At 36.3% G+C, this 24340-nt stretch overlaps 2 protein-coding genes across 3 annotated transcripts in view; both read right to left on the bottom strand.

Annotated features, from left to right (window-relative positions):
• Positions 1 to 24340, bottom strand: part of Galntl6 (polypeptide N-acetylgalactosaminyltransferase like 6) — a 1135405-nt gene that overhangs the window by 895924 nt on the left and 215141 nt on the right. The gene's annotated exons all lie outside the window — the stretch shown is intronic.
• LOC125414001 (myeloid-associated differentiation marker-like) lies at positions 11589 to 13781 on the bottom strand. The gene has a single exon (XM_048455744.3). The coding sequence runs from the start codon at positions 13688 to 13690 to the stop codon at positions 12740 to 12742; it is 951 nt and encodes a 316-aa protein (XP_048311701.3). The 5' UTR covers positions 13691 to 13781; the 3' UTR covers positions 11589 to 12739.

Genomic DNA, 24340 nt, shown 5'->3' with positions numbered 1-24340 from the left:
TTTATGAAATGACAATTAGATGATACAAAATTATCTTAAAAATCAGACTTACTTTAATTTACTTTTGTTTTTTTTTTTTGCTTGAAGAGTCAGACTAAAATCTTTAAAGTTATTTTATAGAGTGATTTTGACCAGGCTGCCTCAAACTCACAGACACACGCCTGCTTCTGTCTCCCAAGTGCTGGGACTAAAGTCGTGTACCACCACCACCCTGCCCCTGGTGTGCTTTTATATTTTCTTTTTGAAATTAAAACATTTTCTCATTTTCTTTGTTACTTTTCCTATCCCAATCCTTCCAAGGTAGGATTGTTTAAACATTCTCTTTTAAATTTATGTTCTCTATTTCTTTTACTGTTGTGAGATACACACACATAAATATGTGTGTATATATACATATACCTAAATATACACATATTGTGTAGTGTCTGCATGTTCTCTATATATTTATTATATATATATGTATATAAATGTGTAAAAAATTATTATATATTACCAATTGTATAAATATAACTTTCTCAGTACAAGCAATGTTACTTATATGTTCATGATTTTAGAGCAGAACAGTTGGTACTGAGTAATCACTTTGAGGACTCTTCCCTAATTTCCATTCCTCTTCCCCTTCCCACAACATTCACATACTGATATTAACTTAATTCAAGTAAAGAGTAAACAAGATTATTTATTGTGAGGTATATGTGCATGAGAACGCTACTGGAAAACTTTGCAAGAAAGACGAATTATTTCCAAAATAAGTTTCCACGTGAACACCAGGAGTTTAAAGTCTTGCATGAACTCAGGGATTATGGATCCTAAAGAGCAGTAATAATGAAGTTACCCTTATGTGCCCTGGATGAAAATAATCTGCAGGAATGCTAAAAATAAGTGTGCTTCACCCTGGCTCATCAGCAAGCGTCCACAAGTCAAGCCAGACTATGATGCTCTCACCATTGCTGCTGCTATGCTCTCCTTACTGCTATGTGCTTCTTACAGATGATCTGGTGAAATAGTCTACTGTTCTATGTTCTCCAGCATTGATTTCCTATTGGTCAGTACTAACCACACCCCAACCCCCCAACCCCATCTCTCTCTTCCTGACCTTTGGCTAGTGAATGATTGGGTTAATAGTTTATCTGTAGCCATTTGATTTTATTAAACTATTATGGAACACTATCCTCTGAGCATAAGAGTCCCCATTTTTATCAGAGCAGGTATGACTGTAAGAGTCTCCTGGGATTGGACCTTTTTGATGAGCCTATGATATTTTCACAGAAGGTGGAGATGGAGAGGGTTCACCCTCACCTGAGATTCTGCCTGTTCCCTCTTATAGCTTCTGGAAATTGTATACAATTCTGCCTCAGTTCCTCAAAGATTTGTGATTTCTGGGTCATAGTGAATGTAGACTCTGGAAAGGTAACTTCAAGGGTACTTGTCTATGGACTTTCGCACTTTAGTTTGTCATTGGTGTCTTCGAAGAAGAGAGAAGATAAGTTGTCATGTCTCTCAGGGAAAGCATACCCACATTATATAAACTTCATCTTCAAGGATATACCGAATATCATATCTAAATTAGCTCATATAATCTTGAATTCTTCCATATGACTGCGGGGCAAATGATTTACATCTCTGTCCTTTATGCCTCTCCTAAAAGTAACACTTGAGAGCCTGAGAGCCGGACGGTGATGGCGCACAACTTTAATCCCAACACTTGGGAGGCAGAGGCAGGTGGATCTCTGTGAGTTTGAGGCCAGCCTGGTCTACCAGAGCTAGTTCCAGGACAGGCTCCAAAAGTACAGAGAAACCCTGTCTCAAATCAAAACGAAACAAACAAAAATAAAAGTAACTCTGGGATGGTCACTTTTCCTGACTGAGATGAAGACCTGGGTTGGAAGTGCTATCAAAGGGATTTCCCAAAGTGTTCATGAGAACTGCACTCTTAATTTTCTGTTGGTTAATATTCAGAGAGTCTCAGGGGAGAACATTAATATGATAAAAGTGAGTTACTCATAGATATAATTCTAAAAGTTAGTTTCCATCTCATGGATTCCTGTAAATGAGTCAACACTCCACCATTGCCCAGTGTTACTACACTAGAAGAAAATGGTGATGGCTTGTGCCTGCAGGAATCTGGGTTGTGCCGAGGCTGTCTTTGCTATCTTGTCCTCGGTCCTAGGTCGTAGGGTGGTCCTTTTTCTTGCAATCTCAACCAAGGACAAACAATGATTGGATGAATAGTGCAACATGAATCACACCCGTCTATATATTAGAAGGAGATATGTGAAGGACACTGGTGCAAACTTTCAGATTTCTTGTGAAAAAAGAAATCTACTGCACACAGTAGTGGCCTACATGTAACCATCATTTATTGCCTTTCTTTTCCTCCCTACCTCACTTCCTCATTGCTCTCCCGGCATCTATCACTTATTTCTAAAACTGATGCCCATTTCCCTGAAGACTATGCTTCCATCACCATCTTAGGGGCTGTTCAAGGAGCAGACTCCAACATAGGAAATGCTAGAGATCAGCAGGCCACCAAAACTATGGATAAAGGCAAGAATCTTAGAAGTCTTACTCCAGAGATTATGTGTTTTTAATTGAAAATACTAATGATTTGGGAAGATTGATTTCTTGATTTGACATAAATAAATCGTGTCACTTTGTGAAGAAGTGTATCCTTGAAAGACAAAGAAAATATAAATGACCTTTTGTTCTATGATTATATTGTAACTACTATCCATTACCATGTACCATTTTATGTGAACAAAATAAGTACATTTTTTAAACCCTTTAGTGAGACTGTCAAAGAAAGAAGTGGAAAATAAAACGTAAAAGGACAAGTATTAATAAACACATTAATGCAAAAACAAAAATATAACTGTCTTTCCATGTGAGCAATGTTTAGTAAAGTTAAGAAATGGGTGATTACCTCTACTGCAACTCTTTCTGCACTGAACATTTCAGTGTAGTCAAGTGTGAAAGGAAAGAGAGCCAAGTTAACTTAGATGATCTTCCTGTGGACACTTTAGTTTTTTTTTAAGGCTTGTTTTATAAATCCTCGATGTTTTAAAAATTAAATTAGATCCACAAGAAATATAGAATTTATGATTATATATAAGTGATGAAATAGTCTAAAATATTCTAGCTTATGCAGAGATGTAGGAAAGATAAGTTCTCAGAAATCAGCATTGTAACGTCTACTATTCCTTTTTTTGGCCACAAGGAACACTCCCATCTCTTTAAAATACAAATTATGCTTCTACTACAGTGGGTGCAATAACAGTGCAAACAGCTCTATCAAACTTCCTATTATAAACTATAATTCTAGGCTTTATAGCTTGGCTCTTTCAGAGTAAAGTATGTTGGGCAGAGACTAAGCATACAAATTGTCAGCCAAAATACATTAAATTTGGTTGAGCTGTCCTTTTTCGAAGAATGCAAATTGGAGCATTCTGCTCTGCATGCAGAGAGTGTTTGGCAGTGTCCTGTATGGATGCATTCTGGTATTGTGAAAAAACCCAAAAAATTATAAAGGAGAAATTAGATTTGGATGGTTTATTCTTCCAAATTGAACAAATTTTAGGTTTTAAAGTTGTTTTAGTTCAGGGGAAAAAAAGTTTCATTTCACTTTCTTTAGTTTGTAATCCACACGATGCATTTAGTCTAAGCATGTGGGGAATGTGTACTTGATGGTGTAGCTGATATCTACGTAGCACCTAAAAGAATCACTGAATCGCGATGGTCCCTCTGATTTCAGCCTCTCTGGCTACTGAGTGATAGGGACTTAGATTAGCATGCATTTCAGTTTGTAAGCTATATTTGCAAATATTGCTGAAGAGCAGCAGGAATAGGAATATAATTTTATGTAAGAGACTGTAGACATATTAACCAGTAGAATATTTTATGATATATATGAAATATTCCTAGAAAAAGATGTAGTCCTTGAAGATGCTCATAGAGGTTGGTGGGTTAGTTTTCAGTTTGGATTATACCATCATTGTTTGTGATAGAGGGATTTTTGAAATTGATAGTGCTAGAATGATTCAATGACAGAGTATTGGAATAATGCAATGTTATTAGTTACAAATATTTTACTCAGTTGATGGCTCAGTATCTTCAAATTATCTTTAAAATTTGCCTCACTCAAAAATATTTGTTCAATCCGGGTGGTGGTGGCGCACGCCTTTAATCCCAGCACTTGGGAGACAGAGGCAGGCAGATCCCTGTGAGTTCCAGGCCAGACTGGTTTACAAGAGCTAGTTCCAGGACAGACACCAAAAACTACGGAGAAACCCTGTCTCGAAAAACCAAAAAAAAAAAAAAAAATTGTTTAATTTTATGAACAGTGGAATTCTGTAATTGAGAGGAAGAAGAACACGGTTCTTGTCTTTGTTAAGTTGAAAAAAGAAGTTTCCAGACGATAAGAAACACAGCTTCTATGTAGTGTGGGAGTGTCAGGGACCCGAGCAATAATACCAGAAAATATCAATTGTATGCTCATGTAGAAAACATTTTACTCGTCATTGCTTCATTCATATATTTATTTATAGTACATAGAATGTCAATAAAAATCACATTTTACACACTCTGAATCTTTTAATATCTACAGGAAGTGCTTTAATAATTTGACTATTAATTTATTCTTTTTTATATGAGTAGTTGAATGTGCTTTCTAAAATGTTCAGTTACTTTCACTTTGTATTTCCTTTAACACTGTACCTGGAATTTCACATTGAATTTGTTTTGTACTAGCTGCTAATGACTTTGACTGCTAAAATCAATAAACAAGAAATATAATTACCTCTATCTGCTTACTTTTATTACATCTTCAGAGAGCTCTGATATTATTTAGTCTGTCTCCAGTTTTATTTTCCTTTTTTAAAATCCACTCCCATGTTTGCAGGCAGAAAGGGGAGAGGGAAGTGAGGCAAAGTTCAAGTAATACATCATTTTGACACATCGGTTCTTCGGTCAGTGGTGTGCAGTCTGCTATTTCTGATATAATAAATGTTTACCGTATTTCTGCCTTAATGAATGTTCTAGGCTCCAGGACATCTTTTTGTGTTTCTGTGGCATATATCTTTTTCTAAATTATTTTTTATTTTTCTATTCAAAAATTTACACCTCCTCCCCTCCTTCCATTCCCCTCTCGCTGGCCCACTCCCCCTCCTCCCTTCTTCTCCCTGCTTGATAGAGGGCAGGAAACCCTCCCCTGTGGGAAGTCCAAGGCCCTCCACCCTACATCCAGGCCTAGGAAGTTGTGCATCCATATAGACTAGGGTCCCAAAAAGCCAGTACATGCAGTAAGAACAAATCCCAACGCCATTATCGATGAATTCTCAGTCAGCGCCCATTGACAGCCACAATCAGAGTCAGGTTTGATCACATGCTCATTCAGACCAGGTCCAGCTGTATTTGGTGAGCTCACATTAGAATAGGCTATAGTTCACAAGCTTAGAGAAGCCAAATAACAAGGTGAACTCAAAGAAAAACATATATAGATCCTCCTAGAAATAGGAAGCAAACAAGATTGCTGGGCAAAAGTTAGGAGCATGAGGGTGGGGTTAGGTGTGGGGGTGGGGGAAAAGGGGAGAGGGGGAGAGGGAAGAGAGAAGAGAAAGACTGGGGAGAGCTTGGGGGAGGGGGAGGGGGAGGGTGGAGATGTAGGTAGGGCAGATATAGGAGCAGGGAAGAAGATATCCACATTAAGGGAGCCATTCTAGGGTTGGCAAGAGACTTGGCTCTAGGGGGGATCCCAGGTGTCCACGGGGATGTCCCCAGCTAGGTCCTTGGTCGTCAGAGGAGAGGGTGCCTGAACTGTCCTTGCCCCACTATCACACTGATGATTATCTCGAATATCACCATAGAATCTTTGTCTGGCGACTGATGGAGATAGAGACAGATACCCTCATTAGAGTAAGGACTGAGCTCCCAATGTCCAGTGGAAGGGTAGAAGGAGGGAGAAGACAAGCAAGGAAGGCAGGACTGTGGCATGTATCTTTTGAGAGAAAGACATGGTGTTGCCTGTTCAAACTAATACAAAGTAAAGCTGGATGGAAATATTAGATTCATGAACAGCTACATGAATGTAGATCTCTCAGAGAATCAATACTGAGCTACAGGGAGCTTGGTGCAGCCCAGCGACAGCTGCCAGCTGGATCACTTAAAGAAGGGAAGCGAGCAGGAGGAACTGAAGAGAGGCCGGCTTTGGTTTGTGGTGGTTAGGATCACTGCTTCAGTAGTCAAAACTCTTGTTATTTTGAAATAGCTGAGTGAAAGATATCCTTAAAATATTTTAGAGACAGTGTGGTGGCTCATTCTTTATAGGTCAATATTTCTTTTTCTCTTTCATTTTTGCTTTGTGCGTGGACTTGCAGAAACGGATTTTACACAGGTTGAAAATTGCTGCTTCTCTGAGCTATGCAAACAGCCTAACTGTGTATAGCGGGGTTCTTAATCAACTTTGAAAGTATATTTTAAACCATAAAATTTCCCAAATTAAAATTGATAATATTCTTATTATGCATAAATTTCCCATTTATAGCATTGCTGGATATTTTTGAGGGAAACGTTTCACAAAATTTAAATGTCATGATTTAATTGCTTGAAATGTTTTCTTCTAGTTCCAAGTATTCCTATACCAGCTGGTTATAGAAGTTTCTCCTTCATCTTTTAACAACTGTTATTATTGATGTTTTTACTAATATTTCTCCTTAAAGATATTATTGTGAGCTTTCTTCTTTTCTCCACACATGTGTTTATTCACTCTCTAAAATTACAAATATTTTGACCCTTGCCAATTTATTTAGCTTCTGTTATATCTTGCCAATATTCACTATAAAATATGAAACAAGTACCTCAAGCTTGTCTCTAACTTTAAAGATAAGAATAAGTCCTTGTTTTCTTTAAATGTTATCTTAAATTTTTCAAAGGTAAGTTTGCAAATATAGGAAACTGCACACACATAAAGAACAAAATGTGACTATAAAAATAGCATGTTTAACATTCAATTAAAGAAATTTGAAGTCAAATAGGTCAATTAAAAACATTTAAAAAATTTTAGGTGAAATAAATAAGTAAATAAAATTTAGTATTCATAATGATTTAGACATTAAACATAGGTTAGGTGATATTGATAGGGTATAATATATTCAGAGAGTAACATATAGAAATTCATATGAAAAACTAAATGTATTAATTGATATTTTGAGAAAGGAATAAAAATGCTAATTTTAAATTTTAGACATCAAAGGTAATCAATTGTGCATTATTAGAACAACAATATGCTTATTCTTCTACATTACAAACTATTAAAACAGATGTAGATGAATATAATACACAAACAGTATGATATAATATATTTAACAAAATTGTCATTTTAAGTAACCTGAGCCTTTATGGCTATTTTAAAATATTTTCATTCAGTAAATATTGTTATTCATCTACTGGGTTATATTATTGTACAAATAATTTGAAAAGATAATTTTGTATATCTTGTAATGCCATATACAAGAAGAATGTATCTAATTTTGTAGCTCAAGTAGATTTTTCTCGTTCATTCAAATACAATTTTGGAGTATGTGTTATTATATTGTCATGATTTTAAAGTCAAATCTGAGTTTAAATTTAGTTAATATCTGTTAAAAAGTATCACTAATACCCTACACACCTAATGCATCAATTAGTATGAAAAAGAGCAAAACAAAGCTCATCAATTTTCGTGTATTATTAAGTAATCATAATTGTAGGCATTGATGAGCATATACTTAGTACAAAAAATGTTGAATATTGGGACAAGATAATAATCATAACATTTCAAGGTTATGGGTAATTAATAGTAAAAGTAAAAATAGTATGTTTTTTTAAAAGCAATTTTAGAATAGATGGCTTAGATTACTTTCATTTTTTCTTAAATTTCCAGGAGTTTTTTGTTGTTGTTGTTGATTTTGTTTTTGTATGGAAAGCATTTCTGAAGGTAAGATTTAAATCTTGAGGCTAAGATAGCCATTGTTTTTCTCGATAGTGACTCTATATTCAAAATAAAATTCCAAAAGTGAGATTACACAATGATCCAAGTGTTTCAGCTTACAGTTCTAAATGTCCTTTTTAAAATAAATCATATTGATGCTAGAAATGTGAATATTTTAAACACATAATGCTTTTATATTTGGAGAAGAAGGCCAAGAAAATTATACACATTTAAATAATTATAACTATCAAATATCTGAACTGAAAAATATTGTAAATTACTTTATTACCATGAGTTTTCTGCGTGGAGAATCACAGGTTTTAGTCAAGAACCTACAGCTTGATGAGAAGCTCAATTTGGATCATCACGTTTTATTTGCCTCACAAATTCTCCTAGTTTGTAAAATAAATTATACTGTATAGTTAGTAATTTTAATTCTGCTTCAGCCCAGCTAATAAATCTTTTTTAAGGTTATTCTATTTATATAGTAACTCAGTTATTGACTTTATATACATATAGGGAATGAAGTTGTTCTTTAAAACAGAACTGAAGGTGAAACAAGGCTTTACTTATTCTTGGAGATGGGGTCACAGTGTTCAAAACGAAGGCATCCTCACTCTTAATTTATTTCCTCATTGTGAATCTTCATGATGAGTAAATGAAGCTAATTAACAATCCAACTTATCTAATAATGATAGCAATTTTCCTTAAATTTATATGGACTTTTAACCATGCTATGGTGCATATTTTTGTTTCTTATATATTATTTTATAAAGAAAATGACTGCAGAGGAATGGGGAGTATTATATATATATATATATATATATATATATATATATATATATATATTTATATATATATTACCAGGCAGTTCAGCCAAATGATGGTGTTACATTTCAATGTATTCTTACAGAATAATAATAATAAATACTTGTGCATCAATATAAAAAAAGCATTGACAATTTGGTTATTCTAATTTTTACCGGAGGAAAGGAGTACTGCATGTGAAAAGATCAAGACTACTGTAGTCGCATACCTGGCTCTTTTAAACTCTCCCTATAGAACCTTATTGAAGGCAAACCACTCAGTCTCTGCCTCAGCCTTCGCAAATGTAAATTGGAAGCTTTGTTCTCACGTTGAAGAGTCTCTATAAGGAGATGAGAATATCTGAGGAAACTCTTTCTATGGAAATGCCTTTGGAATAATTTTTCAGTGTGGCTATGGGATAAAGCCAGTTCAGGCAGCCTCTCCTCTGCTGCCCAAGGACCTAGCTGGGGACAACCCCTTGGGCAACTGGGAACCTGTCTAGAGCCAAGTTTCTTGGCAACCCTAGAATGGCTCCCTTAATTAAGATATCTTCTTCCCTGCTGCCATACCTGCCCTTCCTCCATCTCAACCAACCCACTTCCCCAGTCCTCCCCTTCTCCCTTCTCTCTCCCCCTCTCCCCTTCCCTCCCACCGCCACCCTCCCCGTGTTTCCAACTTTTGCCCTGCGATTTTGTCTGCCTCCAGTTTCCAGGAGGCTCTCTATATGTGTTTCTTTGGGTTCACCTTATTATTTAGCTTCTCTAGGATCACGAACTACAGGCTTTTGTTTATGGCTAGAATCCACTAATGAGTGAGGACATACCATATTCATCTTTTTGGGTCTGGGTTATCTCACTCAGGATAGTGTTTTCTATTTCCATCCATAGACATACTGATGAATATCTTAAATATCACCATAGAATCTTCGTCCAACAATGGATGGAGATAGAGACAGAGACCCACATTGGAGCACTGGACTGAGCCCCCAAGGTCAAGTTGAAGAGAAGAAAGAGGGAGAAGATGAGCAGGGAAGTCAGGACCGCGAGGGGTTGGTCCACCCTCTGAGACAGTTTGATGGATCTAAGGGGAGTTCACCAAGGCCAGCTGGATTGGTACTGAACGAACATATGATCAAACCGGACTCTCTGAATGTGGTTGACAATGGGGGCAGACAGAGAAGCCAATGAAAATGGCACTGCGATTTGATTCTACTGCATGTACTGGCTTTTGGGTATCCTAGTCTGTTTGGATGCACACCTTCCTAAGTCTGGATGGAGCAGAGAGGGCCTTGGACTTCCCACAGGGCAGGGTACCCTGCCCTCTCTTAGGACTGGAGGGGGAGGAGGAAGGGGGAGTAGGGCAGTGGGAGGGAAATGGGAGGAGGGAAGGAAGTAGAAATTTTGAATGGTGTTATTTATAAAGCAATAAAAAAGAAATATTTTCAAAGTGTTATCCTGATAAAGTATTAATTACGGACATTATGATAAAATATTTGTTTTTTTCTTAGGTGAAACTCAGTGAAAGATATCTCTCTGGATACCCAATTCCCTTAAATGTTGCCATTTAATCCCCAAACCTATAGCTCACTGCTTTAAAAGAACTGTGGGCCAACAACCGTGATGGTTGGTCAACCATATTTTCCCGGAATGTTGCTCATTATCATTACTATTTCATAAATTATTAATTCACAAATTTTATCTAAAGACTGATACTTTTTTGTCTCCCAATCAAATACATGTGTGATGAGCATATTTTTGTCCTTCAAAACACAAAGTAAGGTTTCTTTTGTAGCGCGGATGGTGACTTTCTTATAGCAACTATACAGACCTAAATTAACTTCTCAATGAGATTATCTTGGAATAAAACATGCTAAAATTGTTAGTATCTGAGTGGCTTAGCTCCTCATTTTGCCTTCTTTACTTTTTTCTGTGTGTCTCCAGAAGCTGTAATACCTTCCCATAATCACTTTTTCTCTTGAAGCATCTTCTCAGCTGCTATGTGAAGTACTCTCCTGACAGGCTCATGCTGTCCATATAGCCCCATCCCGTGTGATTCTGTTTGTGAAGTTATTTTGGTGACAGGCATTATACTATTATGAGTTGCTAATGCACCTAACGTTTCTAGGAAAATACGTGAATGTGCAATCTAGTTTTATATCCTATTTGTCTTCTAAACACGAATAAATATTATTTCTATCTCTATGTTTATAAGATTTTCTCATGGTATACTCAGTAATTTTCTTTCCCTTTCTTGGATGCTGAAGTCAGTCTTAAAATATAAATCAGATAATATTCTATCATTTTTACTTAAAACAGATTTAAGTTATCCACAAAACCCCTCTCTACTTTTTTTTGGAGATAGTTCTGTGGTAAACTTGCCAGATAGCTTGCAGTTTTGCATATATTTTTAAATATTCCCTAGAGTTGCCTTAAAGATTTTGATAGACTCAAGAATGTCCAGGCTAGAGTTTCATTTACTCCCCTCAATTGACATTAATAATTAAGTGTTATGTATTTTTGTCCCCATATTGAAAATTGAGAAAATATAATAAACTCTTTAGCAGTTGAAATCAATACTGATAACTTCTATGTGAAAAATATGAAAAACTCTCTCCCTACATTTAAGAAAACACTTCTTTATGTTTACCAATATAAGCTTGTAAAATAAAATATGAAAACTACTTTAGTTTTGTCTAAGTTTAGTGAAAAAGATTAGATGTGAAAAAACCAACTGTTTATTATATATAAAACCTTAAAGTAGTATTATAGCTGTGGATTCATTAGTTATACAAAATGAACTACATCAATCAGTGGAAATAGTAATATAGGTAGAAAGCAATGCAAGGAATAAAGAATTATACTAATGCCTTATATAAGTAGTTTTCTGTCCTACTAATGCTGTATACCGTAAATATTGTGATGCCAGCCAGATGATTATTTCTGTTGCTACTTCAAAACTGTAATTTTGTTACTGTTTTAAATCATAATGTAAAAATTCATGTTTTCTTATGATCTTAGGCCACCCATGTGAAAGAGTCACTCAAACCCCAAAAGGGGTTATGACCTTCAAGTTGAGAACCATTGCTATGTATATATGCATATAAATAAATGGATATGCTGTGTTTATACATAGCAAACTATATATTCAACAATATAACAACACATTTAATTTCTTACCTTAAATCAAAATAATGCAGGTTTTTATTAGAAGCTATTATTAGCTTTGTGTTTACATAAATTGTGTGGATGCTATATGTTTGACTTTTAAAGTAAGTACTTTGATATATGTATTTATTAAGAACTTTCTGTGTAGTAGATAGTGGTGTCCAGTTGAGCCTATGAAATAAAATATGCTTTTGTATTACATATGAGATTTGGGATATTAAATCTGAAATCAAACCCATACAATAGTGATTAATCAAGCAAAGAGGAATTCTGGAAAGAGACAAAGACCAACATGCAATAATGTTTTGAGTTAGAAATATGAATTAAGTTATAACCGAGGGAACATGATACATATAAGGTAAGAATAACAGTGCCTAAAGAAGAAACCTGAAAAGCTAAAACAACATTTCTTCATAGTTTGGCAAGAGGCCCCTTAGGACCCTGTCATGAGGAGTTGCAAACGAATCTGGGATATGGATAGTCAGGATCTTTAGAAATAGAATTGTGAATAGACACAGCAAGAAATCTGAGGCTTCTCCCAGGAAAGAGAAGGAGGTGGCTAGAAAACAAGAGACAAGAAAACTAATAGATAAATGTAGATCGGACAAAGAAACAAAGGGCTATGGAGACAGCTCAGAAACAAAGCAGAATGTGATAAAGAAACTAACCAGAAAGAGAAAGGGAAGGAAATAAACCAGAAAGAGAAAAAGGACAGGAAGGAGAATACAAGACAACAAGAACGAAGATGTTGCAGCATGGGCATGTCAAGGTGTCCCCTTGTGAATTAGATCTTGACAAACGCCAGCTAGATAGAGTATTTAAAATCAACCATATATGCCAGGAGGTTGACACCAGTCATGACTGCCACTGCCAGTCGGCGATCCCAGGCACACACGGAGTGGGGAGCCTTGTACTGACAGGTTACATCCATTGTTCTGTGGGGCTGGCCCTGGAACACCTCATTGAACTGGAAGAGGGGCCAGAGGACGACAGCTGTAATGTAGAGGAGGACAGACAGGAAGGCCATACTTGTCAAGAAGGAGGGGAAGTTGAAGGGCACAATGTTGGTGTAATTCCCCACTTTCACTATGATGGTCACCATGGTTAGGATGAAGCATATGGCATACACGGCCACGCACCACTCCAGAGCAGGACTGTTTTTGTACAGGCTTGGGTTGCTGATAAAGAGAAAGATGACACAGGCTATGAAAGTCTCAAAGACCTTCAGCCTCCCGGACACAGTGGCCATGTAGATTACCGTCTGACCAGACCTTGCCCGAGTCCAGGTCACTTCCGTTATGTAAGCCACACAGGAGATGCAGGAGAAGATTGTGGCACTCAGAGCGTGTTCTCTGACCTCTCCATGAGCTAAAAACAGCACATAGGTGACAGGGTAGATGATGGTAGATGACAGGCAGAAGCAGAAAGCGTAGCTGGCACAGATGCTTGGGAAATTCAGCCACGACAGAGGGCAGCGTCTCTGGAATCCACCCAGCTCCATGCTCAGGATCATCAGGGTCATGGAGAAGCAGAAACACCAGGAGAACATGCACCAGTTGCCCGTGGAGCCAATCCACGCACCTCCATGAGCCACTAGGGAGAAAGCCAAGCAGGTAGATGACAGCTCCAGCAGACGGAGAAGGCCCAGGGGCCGGAGCAGTATCCGAGGGGAACCCACGATAGTCATAGACTCCAGGCCTGGCGCTACCGACGTCATGATGGTGGTGTGGGTCACTGTTACTGGCGAGACAGACATCTAGACCGAAGAATTGACTGTTCCAGTTTGTGAAATTCTGGACTGTAAAGAGAGACTGAATCGCACCCTTAAAAAAGACTGGTCAGAATTCGTTGACAGACTATGGTGTTCGTGCCGTTGGCCTTTCAAACGGCCTCTTTGCCAAAGCATACGGGTCTTCCCTAGTTTTGTATTAGGCAGTAACGTGTATTAAAGGCAGTAGTGGTTGGGAACAGGAAATAAGTCGCACACTTCCCCTTTAAGTTAAAAGAAGAAAAAAAAATACTCTGGCAGTCAATAATTCACAGCATTAGCCTGAAGCTTTAAGCACAGGCCTAGGGATGCCTACAGACTTGGAAATGTGTCAACAATTTTATCATTCTTACTAAAAACCAACTACACTTGTCCATACTAAAGGAATCAAAAGATGGATGGATTCCTTTTCTCCCTATTCTTTCTGTGTATTAAATGATAAAACAAACGAACAAACAAAAAAATAAAATTAAAAAAAACATGTAATTAAGCAAAAATCCAACATGGCTTTTTTGGTATAATTGTTTAAATGATTTTTTTCATGTATTTTATTGTTTTTATTGAGCTATAAAATACATTATTCTCCACTCCCCTTCCTTCCTCCCCTCTCCCCTTCTACCCTCTCCTATACCCTCCATGCTCCCAGTTCACTCAGGAGATCTTGTCTTTTACAACTTCCTATGTAGATCCATAAATGTCTCCCTTAGGGTACTGTTTGTTGTCTAGTTTCTCTGGAGTTGTGTCCTGTAGGCTGGTTTTTCTCTGTTTTATGTCTAAAAATCACTTAAGAGTGATCAAAGATCACTCTCTGATATTTCTAAGGGACAGTGATGGTGTTCTTCCTGTCTCAATTTTTAAACTGGATTCTGTTAGCCTTAAAGACATTCTCAGACATACAAATTTTACATCACTTATCTTTCTAATTGTAAAATAAAATGACTGCATAGCATTATTATTACTTTAATGGTTTTTTGAGATAATCTCTAATTTAGCTCAGGTTAGCCTCGAACCTGGTATATAGCTAAGATTGGCCTTAGCCTCTTGATTCACCTGTCTCAACCTCCAAAGTACAGGGATTGCAAGTTATCCTGTGCGCTCAACCCAGTTTTGTGGCGCTGTTCTCCAAAAAATAAGCTTTTCAAAAGTTATTCTTTTCTTTCTTGGGTGGGAGGGATATAGAGACCGAGGACATCAGAGGATTAGGGCACCTTAAGAGAGTGCTGCACATGCATATATGTCTGTTATTTAGTCTCTTTTGTTTACTTGGGTTCTTATGTGGACTGACATACCTTAAGTGACATACATTATATGTATGTATAAATATGCACACATAAATGTATAAATAATATGTATTTTGTTTTCATTAGTTTCTGGAGCTTTAAGTTACTATAGCTTCTGTTATTAGTCAAAACTTTTGTCCCTTTCTCCTATACCCAGATTCATGTCCTTTAAAAAAAAATCTCAATATAAACATGACTGGAATAGTATTCAAAGTTTACTGATAAAAAAGTGAACTCAAGCTGGGTGGTGGTGGCACATGCCTTAATCCCAACACTTGGGAGGCAGAGTCAGGTGGATCTTTGTGAGTTTGAGGCCAGCCTGGTCTAAAAGAGCTAGTTCCAGGACAGGCACCAAAGCTACAGAGAAACCCTGTCACAAAATACCACAAAAAAGTGAACTCATTGGGGCCACAATAGCCACACCATGTCTTTGTTTTATGTCCTAGAATAAGTCTTAAGACAAATAGGAAATTGGTGGTTATCTCCATTACATTCATGCCATTATTGCAGCAATGGGCATTTCCTGCTAAATCAGTCATTATTGCAACTCACAATGCTCACAGATTAGTGAGATTAATGATAACATTTGTCCTCTGATATCAACCACAGCACTACCAATGTTAACCAGGATTGATGAATCTTCCCTGTCAGTTCAATTTCTTCATTTCCTATGACTCAGGAATGTAGCCTCTTCGGGGAGATCTTATTGTCAAGTTCTTGAGGGTAACCCAGAACAAGGCCAATAACTAGTAATGTTTGGGAGGTTATGCGACCTCACTGGCCACCATCTAAAAAAATAAAAATAAAAAAAACCCCTTCCTTGTACCATTCTTTACTATTTATTTATTATTGTAGGTTAGCTTCATATTGGGCTCATTTTATATTCATATTTTGCATATGCATATATGGTTTTATGTTCATATTGTATATGTTTGTTGAATATTTTATATTCATATTATGCATATGCATATATATGTTTATGTACATATTTTAAGATGCTTCTACAGTAGTAGGTTTTCATATTATATCTTCAAAATATCTTTAAAATTAGTCATCCTTTCTGTTTTTGCTTGTCTGCACTGCCCTCCCCTCCCAAACTCCATTTCAATCTTTCTATTCTTCCTTCAAAACTAATCTCCATGATTTCTGGGGTATTGTGGAAGAGGTAGTAGATGCTAACAAGGAAACAGCCTTTTCTGAACATGACATACAGTTTTACATGTGAACATGTGAACAGACATTTAAACAATGTATACAAGATCTACACATGTCAGAGTTTGAAGTGGGTCATGATGTCCCAACCATAAGTGAATATTTTTTGGCTGCTGCCCCAGCATGTCAATAATATCTTAGTGAAAGACCACATATCCAAGTGTATTGAGCAGCACAAATTAGGCTTAATGGTTTGAAAATAAAAAAAAATAAGAAACAAAGCAAATATAGAAAATGGTGTGTGTGTGAAATGGGGTTGATCTGAGAAGAGTTGTGAGATGACAATGCATGTGCTGAAATATATTATTTGAAGTTTTCAATTAGTATAAAAGTACTCTGCTTTAAAATAATGTCTGCTGAATATATGTGCATGATGTTTTTATATATGTGTATGTGTGCAGATACACATATATCATAGACTATGTGGACTTCAGAAGACAGACTCCAGTGTTGGTTCTCATCTTCTAACTTGAAACAGAATCTCCTAATCAACACTGCCTACATGATTGTAAGTGTCCTAGGAACATCCTGTCTCCATCTCCCATTACTCAAAGAAGAACCATGGCCTTGCTATAGACTTCCTGTGAATTATTAGGTTGGACATGAGTAGTGAATGGGAATGAAAGAATTTAGATGTTCCTAGAAAGAACATCCAAATAGATGAGGTAGGAGCCAGCTAGGGAAATGCTGACAACAAGGACACCTGTGCCCTTTTTTGTCTCAAGATTTTTGTGGCTCCACTCTCAGAATTTGAGTTTTTTGTTTTGCTTTGTTTTGTTTAGCGACAGGGTTTCTCTGGGTAACAGCCTTAGCTGTTCTGACACTAAATCTTGTAGACCAGGCTGGCTTCGAACTCACAGAGATCTTCATGCCTCTGCCTCCTGCGTCCTAGGACTAAAGGCATGTGCTAGCATCTCCAAACTGTTAATTATATTTTTAAACAACAAGCTACAAACACAGATAGAATAACCTAGTCCATGCTAAATCACAGCACAGATGCTTGGAGGATAGTACAACCTTCTGTAACCATTTTCTTAATGAAGCCTAAAAATTTGCATTCCTTGACATTTTATTTGTTTTTGTTTTCAAAGTGGGTCTTGCTGTGTATCTCTAGGCAGTGTGGAATTCCTTAGGTAGGCCATGCTCAATATTAACTCATAAAGTTACCCCTACCTCGGCAGTGCTGAAGAATTACCATCTGTTACACATACTCATCAAGATTTAGTGTTCCTATGAGGATAAATTCAATAGTGAAATTCTGCGAAATAAGAATGAATAGTTCATCGACATCACTACTGCAACTGCCTTCACCAGTCTCTGGAACGCCAGAGTAACTCTGTTGCTCAAAATTCAAAGAATAATTTTTAAACTATGAAAAACAGAGATGATGCCACATCAAACTCCAAAATTTCATGTCATCTGTGCATTAGGTTCTATTGTTAGAAGAATAGAATCTCCAGCGGGTATTTCAGGGCACAATTTAGGTTTTGTTCATTAGAAATGAACTTATGTGTGGCAAGGTGTGGGAAGGGAACTGGGGCAGGGCTGGCCCCTAAGTTCCCCTTGAGGTTCACATTCTGAAAGTTCACGGTCCCCTTAGAGCTCAGACTGCGGAGTGAGGTCACCCAAGTCCTCACCAGAGTTCAGCCGTTCACTGGCCCTGAAATCGTGAGCCGGTTATTTAATTTACGCCATCTACAGAATGGGATGATTATGTCACCTAATGAATAAAGATAATGTCCGTAACGTGCTTAGACTAAAGCATTACTAAATTTAGTAAGAGGCCAAACAGCTGATAGGTCTAACTAAACACCACAATAAACATAGCACCAAATCTCTCTACTCGTAAGATTTCAGGTTAATACAGTGAACATCTATTGTCTTAAAGTATATATGTTTGAACAAAACATATTCAGTGTATAATTAATTCCTGACACTGTGTAAAAAAAATGATAAACCTTTGAAGATGGCTAACAATGACCTGCATGGGGAAATTTCAATCTTTTTATAGTTCCCCAGGCAAAATGTTCAGAAGATGCCCAGGAAACAGACTTTAAACCTCTTGAGATGGACAGAGATGATCTAATATCTTGTCCCAAACTAAATAATTAAATATGTATTTGAATTATATAAGATTAAAAGATAAACATTGCCCCCATGCATGTGCGAATTGTGCTGTGATGAAGCATATTTTTAAGAAGTTTCAAGATACTTACTGGACTGGGTCTTTCAAACTGCATTGGTAAAAGTAGTGTGGCTTTTAAATGTCTGGAGCTAACAAAATTTACTAGAATAGTCAGTGTATGCTAAGTAGTATTTGAAATGTCTTTCTGTTGCGTAAAGGATTTATATCTGTATAATTTTCATAGAAGATAACTATGCAAAGAATACCTTTCAGAGAGAATGCATATGTGAATGACTACATGATTTTATGTGTGACAGAAATCATAAGTCAGATCCCTTCCTGATGAAGCCATTCCTCTAGTTGACAACTGTCAAAGTCATCTGAAAATCCCATGAATATTAAGGGACTGTTCACTAACACTCTCGGCATTTGGAAGTCAGGCAAATAGAACTCATGAAATATGAAAGGAGTGTGCCATGTCGCTTTGTGGAAAATATTGCCATTAAGATGATATATGGAGAAATTCACACCTGCATCTGCTGGGAGCACTCAACTGTACCTTCAATCAGCCGTATTACTTGCTTTGATAGTGTTACCACTGGCTTATGCCTTCTTTTCTCATGGATTTAGGAGATCCTGCAGCTAAGCTTATGGGAAAGATTTAAGTTGTTTTAATGTTTATGTCTTAAGCACAGACCATGGTATTGTAGCCGTTAGTAGATTGTAAAACTCTTCTCCACAGCTACCAGTAATAGACCAGGTGCATTCTTAGGCACACATGTATTGAAAGTTTTCATTGCTCTGTTGATTTGAGAAGTCTAAATTTATTAGTGTTACTTTGCAAGTCTAGTCCTGAAAACATTTTGTCCAGCTTAGTGATATTATGTATTTGCTGATTATGCGTGAAAGCTGACAATTTCACTTAACATACAAAGATACTACATGTAAATAACTTGGAGCAAAAAAGCTCATTTCTCTCCTCCCGGCTTTATACTATTTGAAATGCCAAATGCAGAGTTCTTATTCTAAAAGACAAATATAAACATACCACATGGAAATCTTGTAATGTTTTGTGGATGTGGCAGGTTATCCTAAATATTAATAATAAAATTATATACATATGTACATGCATTTATTATAAAAATCATATATTTACCTTAGAGTTTATGTTTCAACATATTCTATAATGTTTTAAATTATATGATGAAAAGCAAAATTGTTTTCTTTACATTCAAAGAAAATCATACCTATTGAAATATAGAAGAGATATAGAAGCTATAGCTTCAGCACCACACACACCTTCTATCTCTCTATGATGTTCCATATCACACTGGCCTTTTCCTGCACCAATTAAGGTGTCAGAGTTATGCAAGAACATACATTTCTTTTTAAACCAGGTTGTCAACCTGTGGGTCATGACCCCTTTGGAGGTCAAATAACCTTTCACAGGAGTTGCCTAAGACTATTGGAAAACACAGATCTTTATGTTGTGTTTTATAACAGTAGAAAAATTACCACCAAGTAGCAAAGAAAATAATTTTACAGTCGGGGGCAACACCATAGCTTTAGGATCTGCATTAAAGAATCCCAGCATTAGAATAGATAAGAATCACCATCTCTCCACCCATGCCTCCATCCATTTATCCATGCATGCATGCATGCGTCCATCCATCTATCCACTTGTCTATCTTCCCATAATCTATCTACTCCCACGTGGATACATAAAAATTTAGATATGATATTGTGAGTTAGCAAATGACTTGATTCCTATTTTTTTTAAATTAAAAGTCCAATTGCATCTTTAATTTTGAATATATATGTTTACTAAAAGTCGAGGACTTAGATCCTCTATACTACATTTCACTCCTATCTAAAAATAAAACTAGTGATTTCTCTGTTGATTTTGTTTGATTCTGAACATTTTGGATGGTCCAGTCCTTATTCTGCTCTAGAAAGAAAGATTTCTCAGGTCGCTAAACATTTTTTTTAATCAACTTTTCTCTAAGTTTTGAATGCCTTCCTAAACTTCTAAAAATAGTGTTATGAACCTAAAACACAAGGGGTACAAGCTCACTTATTTAGCAAAGTCCTGCTGAGATTCTGCATGAATTATGTCTCTACTGCTCAATAAAAGGATAATATACTGAAGCAATATTTAGCAGCTGGGTTATTAAATTCCTATTGCCTGACTTATTATATTGATTTCAATCTGACAGAGGCTCAAAGAAAAACCATGTCAACTGCATATTGAAAATAAGATTAAAACAAATGCTGTGTGCTGGATAGGTTTCCACCATCCCGATGCTTTGTTATGACAGAGTAGCCTATAAGGAATAGTTTCACATTTCTCTATCTCCTACTTTTTTCCTCTAAAAAGCCAGTGGTAGCTCTAGGCAGTCACCTGGCATGATTAATGACAGAGGAAGTGGCCTTTGTATTACAATGTAGTATTGCTACCAGGAACTTTCAAGGTCATTATTTCCTCACGAAAAGTTCAAAGGAAGTAAAATATTCATAAAACATGACCTGATTTTATGATAGAGGCCATACTGGTTTTTATGACAGCTCATTTTAATGAAAAGAAATACAAAGAACTGCTCACTATAAATATTTGACATCAGGTTCTATTTTAGAAGATAGTAGAATGTCTTAATGACTGAGGGAAATAAGCCAATAATATTTAAATGCCTCTTATTTTGGATGTCTGTAAAACTCAGAAGTCTACTTTAGTGAATTGCTTTAGTGTGACATAAACTAACCACAGTCAAGCTGATCAGAAATAAAAATCATCTGTCTCGTGCCTTCTTTTCCCTCCAGGTTTGTAACACTGATCAAAGCAAAGTGTACGGGACTGCAGAAATTGCTTGGGAGAGAAGGCTTTACTTCAGCTCACAGATTATAACCTATAACTGAGGGAAATCAGGGCAGGAATACAGGAAACTGGAGTCAGGAACTGAAACAGAGACCCTGGAAGAAAAAGCACAGCTGACTGGCTTGCTCCACATGGCGTGTTAGGTTTGCTCTTCATTCTTAATACTATTATATTTTAATACAATATAATTAAATCACTTCCCTCCTTTCCTTCTTTCTCGCTAATCCCTTCCATGTCCCCTTCTTCCAAACCCTCCCATATCCCTTCTCACTTCCTCTCAAATTATAACCGCTTTTTCATCATTATGAAAATTTCACATATGCACATATATAAAGCATAATTATATAAATAGCAACCTACTGAGTCTGTTCAGTACTATTAGTGTGTATACAGTTTCATGAGTGAGCAATTTTACACTCATTGGATAGCCAGTTGAAGGACACCATTCCTGGCAGCTCCTAACTTTCTCAGCCCGAGTCAATACATTTTCAACACAACTCAACTTCAATCTCAAGGAACTGCAGGGAAGAAGAGTTAGATAGATTTATAGAGCCAGAGAAGAAGGAAGTATGCTGTCAGACTGAGTTTTCTGGAAAGGCACAGAAGCTCCACCCATAATGCTTTAACCACGTGGCTGCCCAAAGAAGACCAGGACAGTGTCAATGCCAGTAGACATGGTAATGAGTTAACGGGAAACCCCACTGTCTTCCACCCCTAGAAAAACGGATTGGATTTATTTTCTTGGACTTTCGTAAAAAGAAATTTGGTGAATTGAAATAAAGAGAAAATGATAAGCAAGAGAAACAATAATTCCACCAAAGCTAAAATATTTTAACCAAGAGAGAAAGGAAGGAAACATGTAAAGAAGGAAAGAGAGGGACTGAAGGAAAGAAGGCACTGCAAAATAGTAGGCATGGAAGACAACCCTGTGTATATGTTTGTCATTATGAAGACACTAAGTTGTCTGAACTCTACTTGTTTTTTGCTATTACCTATGTAATAGTATCTCTGAATTTAAAGTTTTATTCAGTTCATCACAGTTTGTTATCCTAAATATAAGAAAGAAAATGATACGAGTTATTTAGGGGTCTGTCTGACGGCTAACCTTGGTTGTTAACTATAAATGATACTAATTATTCAGGGTGTGTCTGATGGCTAACCTTGGTTGTTAACTGTAAATAAACAAGCTGGTGGTCACTCTTATGAAGGATTTTCTTGAGCAGATTATTTGGAGCACAGGACCTACCCAAAATGTGGGTAATAGTCTCATGCCAGCCAAGGCAGAAGCCATGGATCAAGACAACATTGTGGGTTTTTTTTTTGTCTCCTTGCTCTCATTCATGCTGTTAAGGTTAACCTGTCTTGTTGATAGATTCTTTCACAGGTATTAGAAACAACTTCTAGGAGATTCCTACTTAGACTAAAGAGCAGGGACTTATAGAAATCCTAGGAACACTCTGGGACTGGGGGGAATCAAGAACTGATGAGACATCCATCCTCATGAAGTGAACAATTACATGGATCTCCATCTTTCTCACGGAAGAAAAGCATTGGCATTGATTGAAAACCCAGACCATATCCCTGAAGCCAATGTAATAAATACCCTTAAAATATATGTTCTAAGAATCCTATTACTTTAGAGAACATCAACTAATAGTTTATTAGAACATATTTAAAATTAAATTAATTTTTCTTAATGATTACAAAGACACATAATTTTTGTCTTATACTAAAGTTGGAAAGATGATAAACCTGTGTTTCTAGTTCTTGTATAATTGATAATACCATATTTAAAAAGGAAAGTCAGTTCATTATTATCTCTTTCTACTTGTATTGAGCTATTAATGTTCTAAATAGAGTCACTTTGGGATCACAAAAAGATTTACTAGTTAAATTAAATATAATGACAAGAGTCTTTTAATAATTAAAGAGTTTTGAGGAAACACAGGATATTACACAATATTAAAATAGAATGGAATCTTGAATAACATCTTCAAAATGTAAAAATATATTAAGCATGTGTATGAAACCATTAAAACATAAATCAATAAGAAAAATGTTTTAAGAAAAATGTTTACATAGGAATTATAAAAATAGCAATTCATAAAGTGTATTCTCAATAAAAATACACTTTCAAAATTATGATGAAACAATATAAAGTTCAAATGGAATTACATAGGAAGAAAAAACCAAAATTAAAGGTCAGTTGGAAAAAATATCTTAAAAATCATTGTAGGGCTGGAGAGATGCCTCAGAGGTTAAGAGCATTGCCTGTTCTTCCAAAGGTCCTGAGTTCAATCCCCAGCAACCACATGGTGGCTCACAACCATCTGTAATGAAGTCTGGTGCCCTCTTCTGGCCTGCAGGCATACACACAGACATAATATTGTATACACAATAAATAAATAAATATTTAAAAAAATCATTGTAATTTGCTATAGTCACAAACCTATGTGGAATGGGACAAGATAGCTACAATAGTGGATAATTATACCCACTAAGATTTGTATATTATACTGTATAGTCATACTTGTGTGTATAGCAAATGGGTATCAGTAAATGATGTGATACATAAAGTAAGTACTTTGAAAAATTTTCTAAACTTCTGGAAGTTTTGATCTTTGTGTCTTCAATAAATTGGAAAGCACTGATAATTCAAAACATAGAGTGCTATATATGAATTTATATTACAATGTAGAAATTTAATGTTTTATAGAAGATATGGTATAAATCCATAATTTATTAAAATATGAATGATATTAGCATATTTTAATTCAAGCACTTTGCAAGCAGAGGTAGGCGCACATTTGTGAATTTAAGGCTAGCCTTTTTGCATAGTTAGTTCCAGGACAGCCAAGACTACATAGAGAGACCTGTGTGCAAAACAAAACCATAACAAGCAAATAGCATTTTCCATGGAATTTTGAAAGAAGGAAAATATTAGAATACATCCAAGAACCAGTGAGTGTCAAATGTAAAGGAAAATGAGATTTATCCGCTCTAGGAATGACTGTTCCCATGTTATTATTGTGGGTGCTCTCCATGTTCTAACCCATGAATTATTTAGTTTTTGCCTGGCTCATAAGAAGAGATAAAATTAGCAATGTTGTATTGTTCTCATCTGAAGTGTATTGCAAGCAATCAGGATT

Source organism: Myodes glareolus, chromosome 23 (assembly GCF_982192425.1).
Source record: "Myodes glareolus chromosome 23, mMyoGla1.1, whole genome shotgun sequence".
Taxonomy (NCBI): Eukaryota; Metazoa; Chordata; class Mammalia; order Rodentia; family Cricetidae; genus Myodes; species Myodes glareolus.
The sequence above is the reverse complement of the archived record's forward strand: the minus strand, read 5'-3'. Positions and strand labels throughout refer to the sequence as shown.

Excerpts from the sequence above, each read along its gene's own strand:
- LOC125414001 (XM_048455744.3), bottom strand. The coding sequence starts at position 13,690 with ATGTCTGTCTCGCCAGTAACAGTGACCCACACCACCATCATGACGTCG.